General features: G+C 50.9%; 8 protein-coding genes across 8 annotated transcripts; 2 read left to right on the forward strand and 6 right to left on the reverse strand.

Moving 5' to 3' along the window:
- Nucleotides 1–109: 109 nt before the first annotated feature.
- Nucleotides 110–1,515, forward strand: N7506_008810 (NAD(P)-dependent oxidoreductase; the record flags this gene model as incomplete). The annotated part of the gene is made up of 3 exons (XM_056958103.1): nt 110–365; nt 418–911; nt 976–1,515. The coding sequence occupies 3 exons, from the start codon at nt 110–112 to the stop codon at nt 1,513–1,515; spliced, it is 1,290 nt and encodes a 429-aa protein (XP_056807493.1).
- Nucleotides 1,516–1,909: 394 nt separating this feature from the next.
- N7506_008811 (uncharacterized protein) lies at nt 1,910–3,595 on the reverse strand (the record flags this gene model as incomplete). The annotated part of the gene is made up of 1 exon (XM_056958104.1): nt 1,910–3,595. The coding sequence occupies one exon, from the start codon at nt 3,593–3,595 to the stop codon at nt 1,910–1,912; it is 1,686 nt and encodes a 561-aa protein (XP_056807494.1).
- Nucleotides 3,596–3,788: 193 nt separating this feature from the next.
- On the forward strand, nt 3,789–4,011 carry N7506_008812 (uncharacterized protein; the record flags this gene model as incomplete). Its single annotated transcript, XM_056958105.1, is given in 2 exon segments — nt 3,789–3,853; nt 3,873–4,011. 2 exon segments carry the CDS (start codon nt 3,789–3,791, stop codon nt 4,009–4,011), a joined length of 204 nt encoding a protein of 67 aa, XP_056807495.1.
- A 787-nt stretch (nt 4,012–4,798) lies between these two features.
- On the reverse strand, nt 4,799–7,006 carry N7506_008813 (uncharacterized protein; the record flags this gene model as incomplete). Its single annotated transcript, XM_056958106.1, has 1 exon — nt 4,799–7,006. One exon carries the CDS (start codon nt 7,004–7,006, stop codon nt 4,799–4,801), a length of 2,208 nt encoding a protein of 735 aa, XP_056807496.1.
- A 386-nt stretch (nt 7,007–7,392) lies between these two features.
- N7506_008814 (uncharacterized protein) lies at nt 7,393–8,070 on the reverse strand (the record flags this gene model as incomplete). The annotated part of the gene is made up of 1 exon (XM_056958107.1): nt 7,393–8,070. The coding sequence occupies one exon, from the start codon at nt 8,068–8,070 to the stop codon at nt 7,393–7,395; it is 678 nt and encodes a 225-aa protein (XP_056807497.1).
- A 293-nt stretch (nt 8,071–8,363) lies between these two features.
- N7506_008815 (LITAF-like zinc ribbon domain-containing protein) lies at nt 8,364–9,079 on the reverse strand (the record flags this gene model as incomplete). The annotated part of the gene is made up of 3 exons (XM_056958108.1): nt 8,364–8,529; nt 8,579–8,990; nt 9,046–9,079. The coding sequence occupies 3 exons, from the start codon at nt 9,077–9,079 to the stop codon at nt 8,364–8,366; spliced, it is 612 nt and encodes a 203-aa protein (XP_056807498.1).
- Nucleotides 9,080–9,812: 733 nt separating this feature from the next.
- Nucleotides 9,813–11,695, reverse strand: N7506_008816 (ankyrin repeat domain-containing protein; the record flags this gene model as incomplete). Its single annotated transcript, XM_056958109.1, has 2 exons — nt 9,813–11,262; nt 11,322–11,695. The coding sequence occupies 2 exons, from the start codon at nt 11,693–11,695 to the stop codon at nt 9,813–9,815; spliced, it is 1,824 nt and encodes a 607-aa protein (XP_056807499.1).
- Nucleotides 11,696–12,074: 379 nt separating this feature from the next.
- On the reverse strand, nt 12,075–12,761 carry N7506_008817 (uncharacterized protein; the record flags this gene model as incomplete). Its single annotated transcript, XM_056958110.1, has 1 exon — nt 12,075–12,761. One exon carries the CDS (start codon nt 12,759–12,761, stop codon nt 12,075–12,077), a length of 687 nt encoding a protein of 228 aa, XP_056807500.1.
- Nucleotides 12,762–13,237: the final 476 nt, after the last annotated feature.

Below are 13,237 nucleotides of genomic sequence, written 5' to 3' on the forward strand. Positions count from 1 at the left end.
AAAGACATCGGGGCCCGGCAACTCGGACTTGGCCCGATCAAGTTCTTCCCCTCATAAACCTCCAAGTCGCATGTTGTCTCGTAATTACTGTCCATAATCAATTGCAAATATGTCCAAACCATCTATCGGTTTCGTCGGCCTCGGAGCCATGGGCTTCGGCATGGCCACCCACCTCGTGAAAGAAGGCTATCCAGTCCACGGCTTTGACGTATTCCCCGCCTCAGTAGAACGCTTCGCCGCCGCAGGCGGTATTCCCACATCTTCGCTCCAGGAATCAGCACAGGACAAGGATTTCTACGTATGCATGGTCGCGTCTGCGCCGCAGGTACAGAGCGTACTCTTCGGCGAGGGAGGCATTGTCGCAGGTACTTCATGTCAACGATCCTCAAGAGGAACAGTCCATACTAATTCCAGTAGCTCTCCCTCAGAACGCGACTCTCCTACTCTGCTCCACGGTCCCGGCCACATACGCCCAGTCCGTAGCTGCGGAATTGGCCGCACTCGGACGATCCGATATCAGTTTCATTGATGCGCCGGTCTCGGGTGGTGCGCTGCGTGCCGCTGCGGGGTCATTATCGATCATGGCGGGAGCGCCCGAGTCAGCGCTCGAGAAAGGCCGGTTCCTGCTGCAGGAGATGTCGGATGCGAACAAGCTATACCTTGTCCCCGGGGGCATTGGAGCAGGCAGTAATATGAAGATGGTGCATCAGGTCCTGGCGGGGATCCATATTCTGGGTGCGAGTGAGGCGATGGGATTCGCTGCCAGGCTTGGGTTGGGGGCCGTGGCTACGGCGGAGGCGATTAAAGGATCTGCGGCTTGGTCGTGGATGCATGAAAACCGGTTGCAAAGGATGCTGGAGGAGGATTGGCATCCTGGCGCTAGTGCATTGACTATCATTTTAAAGGATGTGGTAAGTTGGCCAGTGTGGATTGCGGGATGACTTGCAGGAAATAGTTTGTTGATTTGACTTTCAGGGCATCATCACAACATCGGCGAGACAAAGTCAATTCCCGACTCCACTGTGCTCGACCGCCGAGCAGGTTTATCTCTCTGCTTTGTTGCAGGGGTATGGCGCTGTTGATGATTCGTCTATGGTGCGACAATACTTCGGTGAGCCAATTATGAAGGTATCAGCACAGGGGGAGCCGAAAGATCTGCAGCTGGTGCTTGATCTAATGGAAGTTACCAACCTTGTTGCTGCAGCTGAGGCGGTCGCATTTGCGCGGTATCTAAATGTTGATCTGAAGCAATTCTATACCCTTGTGGGCGATGCTGCGGGCGCGAGCCGACAGTTCATGACAAAGGGGTTGGAGATGATCGAGGGGCAGATCGGAGTCGGATCGGAGACGCTTGATGCGGCTACTGCCCGCCTTGAGGGGCCCGTCCAGAAAGCGCGAGATCTGCATTGTCCTTTGAACTTGGGAAATTCAGCTTTGAATGTGTTGTACATGGCAAAGAAATCCGGGCTTGGTGCGGAGGGAAGTTCAAGCGTGGTGAAAACCTTTGGAAACTAGATTGTTTAGTAGAATACTCTGCTGTTTGCTTTTGTCAATTGAACATAACCCTGAAATGTTAATCTATCTTCAAACCCGAAGAATGCCTTTTTTTTATTCTACTCAGAGCAGCAATGGGCCGGTTGGATAAGTAATATTATGGAGGGCGACCTCGAGGAGGTCTCCTGGAGAAAGTGATTTTTATAGTGATATCAATATGAAACATGTTGTGTGAGGGTATCCCGGATATGAAGACCAATGAAATGGTCAATTAGTATGTACAGACTCTTGGAATCCGTAAGGAGTACCCAAAAGTCAGAAGAAAGAAAGAAAATGAAAAACAGCGAAAGTATACAAAAGGCCCGACCCATCAGAACGACTTATACTCATTTACACATGGCGCTCAGAGAGCCAGTTAGACATCCATACCCTTGAGGGTATCGATCGATTCGACCGAGCCTCGGCGGTCCTTGATGAACTTGGGCCAGGTATTGGTGAGCACGAGATACTTGATACTCGCCTCGGCGGCGTCGAAGATAGAAGCTTCGAACTCCGCGGGGATGTCTCCCCAGTACTGGACGCAGTCCCGGAGATCACGAGCCATGGCGGACTGCATGGTCTGCTCGGAGTTGACCGAGGTAGGGGAAGGGGGCATGTCGAATGTGAATTTGTCGAAGGGACTGGTAGGGTCGCACTCGCGCTCCTCGCCGTAGATCAGACGCGTGGGCTTCTCGAAGATATCCTCCAGCTTCTTCAACTCCTGGTGGGAGATGTTGACGGGGAACTCGGCGTGACGCACACTGATGAACTCGGCGTAGATGTGCAGGGCGCGGTTGAAGGCGTTGCGAACAATGTCGCGGTTGTTCTTCTCGCTCATAGCGGCGCGGTCCTTCATGGCGGCGGGCAGCTTGTTGCGCCATTCGGCGACACTGGTGAGGAAGACGATGTTCTCACCAGAGAACTCGCGCAGAGCAGAGAACTCCTGGAGAGGGGCGGGGTTGCGCTCGAGAACGTGCTCGAGAGCACCCATCGTCAGGATGCTGTCGCGGGAGTTGAAGGTGGTGGTGGAGCTGTTTGATTTCCAGCCGGAGACCATGGAGGCGACCATGGTGGATTCGGAGTGGATGGACTTCTCCTCGGAGCCGGTGGACTTGACCTTCAATTCCCAGCGAGCGATGGAGTCGAGGGTCTCTTGGCGGAGGTTCTGGTGGCGCATGACCTCCCAGCAGGGAAGCAGGACAGTGAAGATTTCAATGATCATTATCGAAAGGCAGATCCACTGAGGAGGGACCCAGACCTTGTTGACGGGGGCCATGGCGGGAACGTAGAGACCGATCAGCCACATCGGGGTGGCATGAAGACCGGCGATAGCGCAGCCGATGGTTTGAATGCGCCAGCCGTGAGTGTCGTGGATGTTGCGGGACTTCCAGAGAACGATGGGGGCGACGAGCCAGGACCAGAAGAACTGCCAGAAGACACTCGGCCACCATTCCCATCCAGCACCCTGTGCGGTCAAAATTTCCATAGGAGTTCCGGTAACCTCGGTTCCGGGAATACCCCAGGAGCTGTGGTACTTGCGAGAGATAAGCCACATCAGGACGGTGAGGAAGACCTGGGCGAACATTCCGACGCCGACGAAGAAGATGATCTTGCTGGTATACTTGGAACGTTGGAAACGGCCGAGCAAGCCGGTCTTGGGGGCGACAGGAGAGGTGTCGACGAAGCGTTTACCGTCCACGGCAAACTTCTTTTGCTGATTAGCGACGTGGAGGAAGCGAGTGTTAGAACCATGGAAGAGGGCAATGCCGCAAGGCAGCAAGGTGCCCATGAGCCAGTAGCCACAGTCTCCAGGCAAGACTGGGCCAAGCATAGTACCGAATTGGGTGGGGATCCAATATAAGTGTAGGATCACGATCGAAGTGAGTGATAGACCGAGACCCCGAATACGCAGTGTAGGCATATTGCGGTTGATGATGAGATAGGTCATGCCGGCGACGACGACGGACGTCCACAGGCATGCCCAGACGGCCCACCAGATGGTCACCGGGCCCAGGTCAATCTGGGCCTTGGACTCGGCGGTGGCACCGAATTCTGAACCCATGGTAAAAATGGGAGTGCTTAAGGAAAGTGAGTGAAGTTGGATAGCGCTTAAGGGGCCCAGATCTTCGGGTCCTCGATCCTTTTAAGTGAGAATCACCAAGTGGAAATCACACCCGGGATTTACGGGGAGCACATGCGCTCCAGCACGAGGAAGTGGATCCCTCCAACTTTTTTGGCTTCAGGATGTGAAGATCATGGCTGAAGTTACCAGTTTGGTGCCCAAGGAGTGGTCCATTGCACGCCCCGTCGCGATGGCAGCGTATCCAGTCAGACTCCAGTGCGACCCCAGCGCGACTCCATCGCTCTGCCGTTTGGGACATTGCGGTGGGTCTGCAACCACCCGATCGGAGAGCTGCTTGGTTCACAATGGCGGAGCTTGCGCGCGCTGCGGTATTTGTCAGTTGGGAGAAGTTGTGATGATTGGCGGATCAGACGGGGTTTGAGATTAAGATCTCTTGGCAGGGGAACCCTCCCGAGCCTCTATTGAATTCCGTTGACACTATCGATTTCTCAAAAGTTTCTGGGTACGGTTGTTTTCCGTGAGGAAGAAGGCGATCTTCACTGCATAGGGCAGGTAATCCGCTGAAAACCGACAATAAAATGACAAATTTGGTGAAGTTGACATCACATTGAAGTGCAATTGATACGATACTTTTCACCACGGGGTACCTTATGGACTGGCATGTTTGACTGACGTGTAGTCCGGCTATAATTATACTATAATTTCTATACTTCGCCCTCGTGTGGTATAGTTCGTGCCCAAAACCTCGGAATATGAGCTATCATTTTTATACTCCGTACTGATCTTGCAAGCTTCCAAGTTTCCAACCTTGAAGAAATTGAAAATCTTCACCCCTCGTCTCCCCCTCTCAATCCATGTCACATTTTCAGGCGTAAGACAAAATCTCATAGTCAAGGTGTAAATATAATAGTCTATCACTCTCGTCACTTTCAAGATCAATCCTGCAACTATTGACCCCAAAAAGTAGGTCAACCAATCACCGAATGGAGTCTAGGGGCATATCGTGAAGCAACTATTGTTTTACAGCGAATCCGCGTTCAAAGATAGATTTTTGAGTTCATCAGAATGCAATTGTCAGACAAAAGAAATATATAAGAAAAGCAAAATGCTTCATGCATCAATCTGAACCTTGGAAAGGTGGCAGATCGGTAATTAATCTGAAATCCCTACCCCTGTAGGCAACTACAACAGGTCTCCACTCCACTCGATACGCGAAGCTCCAATCAACCCCATCGCGTTAGCTTCTTCTGCTGAACCCGCTTGAAGATTGCCTGAGTATTTCTGCGTGTATCCCGGCACCAAAAGCGCGCTTTGAAGTCCCCGGTCGACGAGATCCTGTTCCGTGTCTGCAAACATGTACCCGTAAAACGTGTAAAGCGCGTTCGGGAGCAGCGCATCCACATCTAACCCAACGTCAGCTCCAGCTTCAGCTCCAGCTTCAGCTTCAGCCACCCCAGCTTCTGCCTCGGCTTCTGCCGCGGCACAACAGCCGTCATCGTGCTCAATCTTCCTCAGCCCCATAATCCAGGCCTCTAATTCGCAGTCCACCACTACATGTCCATAATAAAGTCCTCCATAATAATCACCATCCCCAGATACAGGCTGCGCGTCCAGCAACCCCCTATTTTCGACATCCTCTTGGGAGATTGCACTCATCACCCCATTGTAGCGGTGTTTCACTGCGAGTGGCATATCCACCAAGCCATCCTTACAACAGCCCCAAAGATGTTGCGGATTCGAAACGCCCATTTCTCTAGCGTGCGCCAGGTTCTCCGCCTGAATAGTGCCGTAGAACTGATTATTGAAGCCAGGTACGCGCTGGATATTTTCCAAATGTCTCGTCTCGGCCTCGTGCTCTGATTCTGCGTGCATCAGTCCCCAATAAGCGTGCCTTTCGGCCGGGCGCTCATCGCAGCACCCGCGCAAATGGACTGGGTCCAGCAGACCCATTTCATTTGCGTCATCTGCGGAAAATGCGCGCATCTGCCCTTCCCACTCACCTGCGTGGTCCAAGTATGGTCGGATCTCCCGGAGGCCCTTCTGGTGTGCTTGTGCTTCGCTAGCGGCGAACATGGTTCCCTGGTAAATGTGCATTCTGGGTTGCGGTCCCAGGGATCCTGATCTCGAATTAGTCTTTACCGGGCTGCGTGGAGAAATATCGCTGGCGTCTTCGTAGATTTCGAAGGGCCCCGCTGGGAATTGTTCCATTGACTCGGTGTCCCAGAGGTGTGGGTCCTCTTCAATTCCCTGCGCGGCCTCACGTTCGCGCCGATCGTTCTTGTCTTTTTCTAGAAGGGCAGCGTCGAGAAGCCTGGAAATGTTCACTTGCCGTTGTTGTTTTTCGTTTTCCTCCTCTATGCGTCGGCGAACGGTCGCTTGAATCCGTTCCTGGATGCTGATGAGTCGAATTTCTAAAAGATCGTCCAGGGGATCGTCCTCGCAGTTCTGGGTCTTTGCAGGGATCTCATCTTGCAGAAGATGATCGCGTATTTCTGTGGTCTGAGCTTCCTCCGGTTCAGCCTGCGCAATCTCAATCTCTGCAAGATGGTTGCTTGAGTGGTGACCGAATGTTTCGACGTTCAAACTGTCCCAGTCCATGTCCGGGCACAGATAGGGGTTTGAAGCCTCCTCCTCTCCATCCCAAGATCTACACGAAGCTTCTTCGTCTTCGTCTTCGTCTTCGTCTTCCTCGTCGCTTGAAACACTGTCGTCATAGAAGCTATAGTAGTAGACACTCTGGTCTTCAGAATACGCTGAGTCCTCGCAGGACTCCACATTGTTGACAGGCACAAACTCCAGGTCCGAATTCGAAGCGAAATCGAACGTCCAAGACGCCCGCTTCGAACAATCCTCGCAAATACCCAAACCATGGATAGCGCTCGAGAAAACCTGCTCATTGTCACTATGGTCCGAACAATTTGCGTCCTCGTCGCATGCGATAGCACTTAGGAAATCCTGACCATTGTCGCTGTGACCAGAACTCCCTAAGTCTCCATCGCCACCGCCAATAGCACGTAGCAAGACCGGACCATTGTCGCTGTGGTCGGTGCTTCTTACGTCCCTATCGTCGGCATCACCCTTGGAATCTGTGTCGAAAGTACTCACCATGCGTGCATTGATCTCGATCATGTATCCTGACTGGATCTGGCTCTCGATGGGCTCTTGCATCTCGCCATGCGTGATGCTGTATACCCAATTAGACTCGCACTGTACGCACATGGGCGGCTGGGTTGACTGGAGAATATCGTGGGAGCTGTGGACGACCTCGCATGGAGCGCTGTGCTCTGGGCCCGCCAGAAGGAGCTTGTTGGTATACTCCTGGCAGCTGGTCATACTCCAGTTGGAGATGTGCCCGCAGGAGGGGTAGTGGTGGTAAGTATGGTGGCACATCTTGACTGGGGTATAACTTTGAGTCTGTGGTCTTTATCAGCTGTGAAATGTTGATGGTGTAATATTGAATGGAGGCAGGAACGGGACTTATATAGAGACATAGAGACTGGATTTGAGATTTGAGGGAGTCTCCGCGCGAGGACAAAGATCCGAGTCAATGAACAAAGCGTCACTTGTTCTCTGAATAACTTCAAAGGGCGTTGCATTAAGGGCATTATTGATGCCATATGGGCTGAGCAGACAAAGGCTATATCTTGAAGAAAGGAACGATTCCTTTCAGGGCATATAGCTTTTGTTATGTGGCCCAACAACATGGTCGTATATATCCCAGTCAAAGATATCATTATACCTCAATAAATCATCATCACAAAGAGAGTAGAGAAGAATCATTCCAAATCCATCAAGTACTTCACACCGGAGCCAAGTAACCACCAAGCAGCAGTCTCGTGCATCCATCTAAGACCGACTCTTTCCAAAGGCATCCTCCGCTTTTCCTCCGCCCTCCTCCACATAGCTGTCTCACTACTGAATACCATCAAATTCTCTCCGTCTTGCTCAATTTCTCCTAAGCTTATCACCAATCTGCCTTCAGCAAAATCCATCCCCTGCGTTTTGATCTCCAATTCAACCTTGTGCTTCCTGCGAAGTTTAACCTGATAAGCCCCGCAGACCAGATCGCCTTCCTTGAAGTCAAGCGCTTCGATATGTGAAGTCTTAAAGCTCTCCTTCTGCTCGGGTGTCTCGCTCACCATCGCCAACATGAGTGCTTGCGGGAACCGCGAGAAGACGGTCATATTGCGGCGCAGCAGACGGGTGAACAGGATTTCCGAGGACTCATTTGGGAGAGAAGCTCGTGGAACGGACTTTGAGCATTTGTCGTAAACGGTGAAGTATTGTGGAGTAGACACACACGCTGGGATGGATTCTATCTCGGTTGGTTTGGGGAGTGTTCCCAGCTGAGTAGTGTGGCTGATCCCCTTTGAAAGCCTCTGGTGGGCTATATAGAAGTAGATCGCAGAGGAAGTAGTTAATACTGCTGTCGCTGTCACGATGAAGCGTAGCATCTCGAAGTGTTGTCTATCGTTGCCTAGTGTTGACTACAGCTGAGGAATGTCCAAGTCCGCGACGTCAGAAAGTATCGACGTCAAGTGACCGGATCGGGCACAAGGTTTGAGCCTCTTGGCAGGTCATCTGTTCCAACGCTGGAGGTCACGGTCATACATCAAAACACATAGAAACACATTATATTCATTTCCAACCGGTCGCATATACAGACCAGAGCTCATATAGTAAAGCGCAAACAAAAGTGGTATCCTGAAACAAAAAACAAACAAACAAACTCAGCCCATCGCACAGCCTATTTCCTAGGCCCATTCTGCATAACCTGCACACGCCCGCTGTTGTGCCAAGTCGCAAGCTTGGCACCACACTTGCCACAGGAATGCTCGACATCCTTGAGCGAGGACATCAGGTAGGGAATACATCCAAGGCAGCAGCAGAAGCAAAGGATCGCAGCCCAGCCACTAAGTCAACGTTAGCGCGCGTAAATATATCATCAGGACCTCAACATACTGTGTAGTTCCACCAGAGACTGGGTTCGTGCGCGTCATTTCGCGCTGTCCGCAAACCGGGCAATCAACGGGGCATGGCGCAGACTGGACGGCGTGCAGAGGCACGGCAGTCATGTACCCACTCGGGTGACCCGACGGCGTGTAGAATTGCTGTGGCTGGCCCTGGGGCTGGTTTGGGTAGTCCTTTTCGCGGGGTGATGCAGGGTTCGTGTCGTAGCGTGGGACCTCGCCAACGGAATCGGGTTGGAATGGGTATTGCGTTTCCCGATTGGCGAAGGGAGGTTGGTTCTGCATGTCTGGTTGAGACTGGCCGGTAGGTTCTGGTGAGATTGGGGCTGGGGCTTGACTGGCGCCCTGGTGGATTGGGGTAGGGTGAATGAGCTCGGGAGCTTCACTGTAAACTGGAGCGGGCGCTGGGGAGGGTTAGCTGGCTGCAGGAACCAAGGGGTCTCGGGACGTGGGACATACTCGTAGTATGGGGGATCTCGGGGTATGCAGACATGATCTTGTTAGAGATATACTATTAGAGTACTTGAATGCGAATTTTGGGTAGGGCGAAGGCGGTTTAAATGTCAAGACCGATAAAAATAGAGTGGAGGCAGCAGTGCCTCCAAGAACCCTTAGAAACCCCACAGTCTACTTGATTTTTACAATACATTACACATTGGCGAGGCTAATCTTTTGAGGCTTCCAGGCCATTTCCAAGGTTCATTGTGCATATGATAACCTCAAAGTGGAATATGGCTCGTACTTCCATCTCACGATACTCTATTGTTCATATGCCGTACGGAGTACTATCCCTCCAAGACAGCTCTACAAAAATAAAAATCAACATTGAGATCCTACATAATACCTGTAAAGGGTTGTAATTTCAAGCAAACAAAGTTTCCACGCTAGTTTTTGGCCCCTTCGGGGGCGCATTTTAAGATTGCAAAAGGCTGAGCACAAGGCTGTGTGCCTATCTTAACGGGATATTTGGCCCCCAATCGCATATGGCAATTTCTTGCGAGTTTGTGAACTATCTGTTCAAGTGTCTGGTGGAGAATCAAGGGAATGTTTGATACGGAGTACTATCTCAACCTTGGAAATCTCCCCACACCCACGCCCAAGGCCCATGCTTTTACGGAGTATGAAGTCATAGATCCAAATCTCGTACAAACATTAATGCCTTCTTCGAGAACGCGTAAACCCGACCAAATAACCCGCTAAATGCTGCATTAAAAAAAGCAAACATATCAGAAATACTGATACGGAGCAGTGCTAACTGGCCGAAACCCATAATCGGCAAAAACCCTCAATATCTCCGTCCTCTGCGTCTTCCTAGCATAGTCCAGCGAAGTATCAAACTTCCCCTTCTTCAACGTCGGATCCGCCCCACGCTGCACCAGCAGCCTCACCATCTCCACACAGTTCGCCTTCACAGCCTTAAACAACGGCAACTGCCAATGCGACCGCTGATGATTAACCCTCGCTCCATGATCAAGCAACATCCTCGCAACCTTCATATTACCATTAACAGCAGCAAGCCCCAGCGCCGTCTCGTCGTTCCCCCCAAAAGCATCCACATCCGCCCCAGAATCAAGTATGAACTGCACGATCCGATCTTGGCCGTACGCGGCTGCCTGTGCAAGTGCAAGTTTGCCGATATCTTTGCCTTCATCGACTCTCGCGCCCGAGGCCACAAGCATGCGCACAACACGCTCGTACCCTCGTATCGCGGCAACGTTTAGCGCTGTCTGTCCTGCTTGACAACAGGCATGAATTTCTGCGCCGTATTCCAGTAGGGTGCGGGTGATGTGCTCATGGCCGAACGAGGCGGCGACCATAAGAGCTGTTTGGCCGAGTTCGTTTTGAACGTTGACGTCTGCGCCTTTGGAGAGGAGATGCTGGACATTTTCATTCTGGCCTTGTTTGATGTGGTTGATGAATGTTTCTTTGGAACTGGTCATTTGCCAGCGGAGTCGACTGAGGCGGTTGGTCTTTTTGGTTCGGAGTGCAACTTTGAGGACTGTGGGATCTAGGTCGTTCTTGGGTTTCGTGCTCGTTACTATCACGGGTATGGGTAGGTTGTTGTCTGGTGTGTTTCGGTCTGATAGGAGAATTTCCTTCGTAACTGGGATGGGGAAGTTTTCCACTGGTAGGCATTCTTTCTGTAGGCACTTGGCGGTATCGACTGGATCGTTTTCCATTGCGACTGGTATTGGAAATTCTTCGATTGCCAAAGGTTGATCTCTTATGAAGGATGACCTTGTTTGATTTGAATATGAGGCTGAATATGAGAATCCAATTGGGGGTAGAGGCAGAAATGGAAGCCCATCTGGTTCATCAGCCAGCAGATCATCATCGTCCAGGTCATTTAGGCTCGAAGATTGCTTGGATTTAGCTGCTGGCTCTGTATTCTCGGGAGTCTTATGTAGCGAGGCAGCCTTCTCGGTAGTACGTAGTAGTTCATCTTTCTCAACTACCCCTCGGAGGTTCAAAATGATTGAGTCTCGGTTCTGATCTGCCAGTTCAGAAGAGATGCCAGCCTCGGCCAATCTGTCCTGCAGTTTTAGCCACGCTTCATCCGCCTCGACTTGTGAATCTCTCCTTAAAGCATCGGACACAACCGATGGCTCAAGCACACCTATGCGAGCATCATCGGCAATGCTATTCACCGCATTGTTGATGTGTTTCTGAGATGATCTGCAACATAGTTAAAATCAGGTCCAATCAACACAAGCGGAGATCAAATCTTAACACACATCATCATGTTTGTATTGAGCTCACTAAGACCAAAGACCGCAGAAGATAATCGCGCCCGGATATCGCTGATCTGGCTCTGAGCTCCCAATGCATCTGGGTGCAGGTGTAGCTTCTGCAAGTCCGACAGGACATCGTGGCAACCATGTAATCTTTTCCTGAGGACTGGCAGATGGGTCAAATCTGCACCTAGTGAGAAAGCGTGTGTTTCAGTTGCTCCCAGGACAGTTAGAAGCAGCCCAAGCTCGTTTCGGGCCTGGTTCGTTAGCGCCAAAGAGCCGCATGTCGCTTCGTAGAGAGAGTCAGCTAGCAGTCGGATGGCAGCGATTTGGGCAGCCGGTGGCCGGTTTCCTGTCGCTGGTTGTCGCAGCGACATGCTGGGTACATTTGATCTTTGGACGAGCAACAGGCTTGGAGATTCGAATGGGATCTGTTTGTCGGTTTGGGGGCTGTGCGGGGCGCAATGCCCCGGGTTTTTGGCCCCCTGTCGACTAATTGGAGATTTGTCGAGTGCGATTATGTCATTCATGCAGAATGTGAAGTGATGAAGAGAAAAAAAAGCGCAGATCCAGTTGAAGATCTTGCCCAGGTGGAACTTGATTTACTTTGGGGTTGCAATCTACTGTCTACTGGGAAGATGTGTGGCTCGGCGCGGAGCATCAAAAAGAATAAAAGAATAAAAAAAGTCCAGAATAAAAAGCATCTTCTCCTTTCTCTTTTAGTAAGATAGTAATCTTCTCTCTTAGTGTCAGACTCTACCTATCTTCCAAATGAAGAGATAAAGCACAAGTCTCGGGTTCGTGGCGACTGTGAACCCCCTCAGAACCAGTCTCCTCAACCGTGTCGTAGTCAGAGGGTAGCACCTCCGAAAAACGCCCATGATCAGGAGGAAATCCAGAATGAATGTGCCCAAAGTCTGCAGGAAGCTCATCGTTGGAGAGTAAAATATCAGCAACTTTCAAAACCCTCTGAAGGATGCCCGCAACCTGAAAGTCTACTTCCGCGCATGGCAAGGCCCGGTTACTGTCATTCAAAAGGATCATAAAAGCTATTTTCAAGGGCTTCAGGATCCTCTCGTCGCATAAGCGCTCGAAATCTTTGTCCCAGTGGTCGACGCCTCTGTTGATCACAGCTTCATGGTCGGAATCCTCTCTGTTCATCCGCTTTGCAACAGTCACGATCACTCCCAGCAAGCTCTGCATATTAGTCAAGTAGAGAACATCTTGGCTGCGGTCAAGTTCCGCAGCCCGGAGGAATGAGATTTGCGCTCGCAGACCTCTTTTGAAGTCACGGCATGTCACCGTATACTGCTCCCCCGGTGTCATGTTCTCGACTGGGTATTCGTTGTGATAATCGACCCAGAAAGTCTTCCAAAGCTCTAGGTGGGATATGTAAGCTGTGTTCAAATGCAGATCATGTAGTTTGTCTGTTGGTCCTTCCATGATTAGCTTCTTTGGATTTTTTGAAGGTGCTTGGTGGGATGCAAGCTCACGAATCTGATGGGATTGGATGATAGGTTGGCTGGCTACTTATACGCCCCATTGTATGGAGCTACTAGACAATGTCTATGTACTTTGACAAAGAGCTACCAAAGTCACAATGGCGTCTCTTTCTTTGTTCAGGATTGTCCAATACGAATCATCGAGCGCTAAAAAGGCATTTTCCCAATGGCAGAGTCAACACCATGTATTGAGTTGTGAAATTCAATTACTGGCTATTTCCGACTGGATTGAAACTCTCATCGCCTTGCGTCTCGGCCGAGCCAAGGGTACCTGCATTGAACTATATTGAACGATGTATGTAGGTCGATGTATGTAGGTTGTGTACCTGATGTTAGGAATGTGAGATCGGCACTAATCCTCCGAGATAGGAATTTCCGTGAGAACATCGACCTTTTGTGATTCGAGTAGAATAGCCA

The sequence above is a fragment of the Penicillium brevicompactum genome (genome assembly GCF_028827555.1).
Source record: "Penicillium brevicompactum strain IBT 35665 chromosome Unknown utg000006l_segment0_segment0, whole genome shotgun sequence".
Taxonomy (NCBI): Eukaryota; Fungi; Ascomycota; class Eurotiomycetes; order Eurotiales; family Aspergillaceae; genus Penicillium; species Penicillium brevicompactum.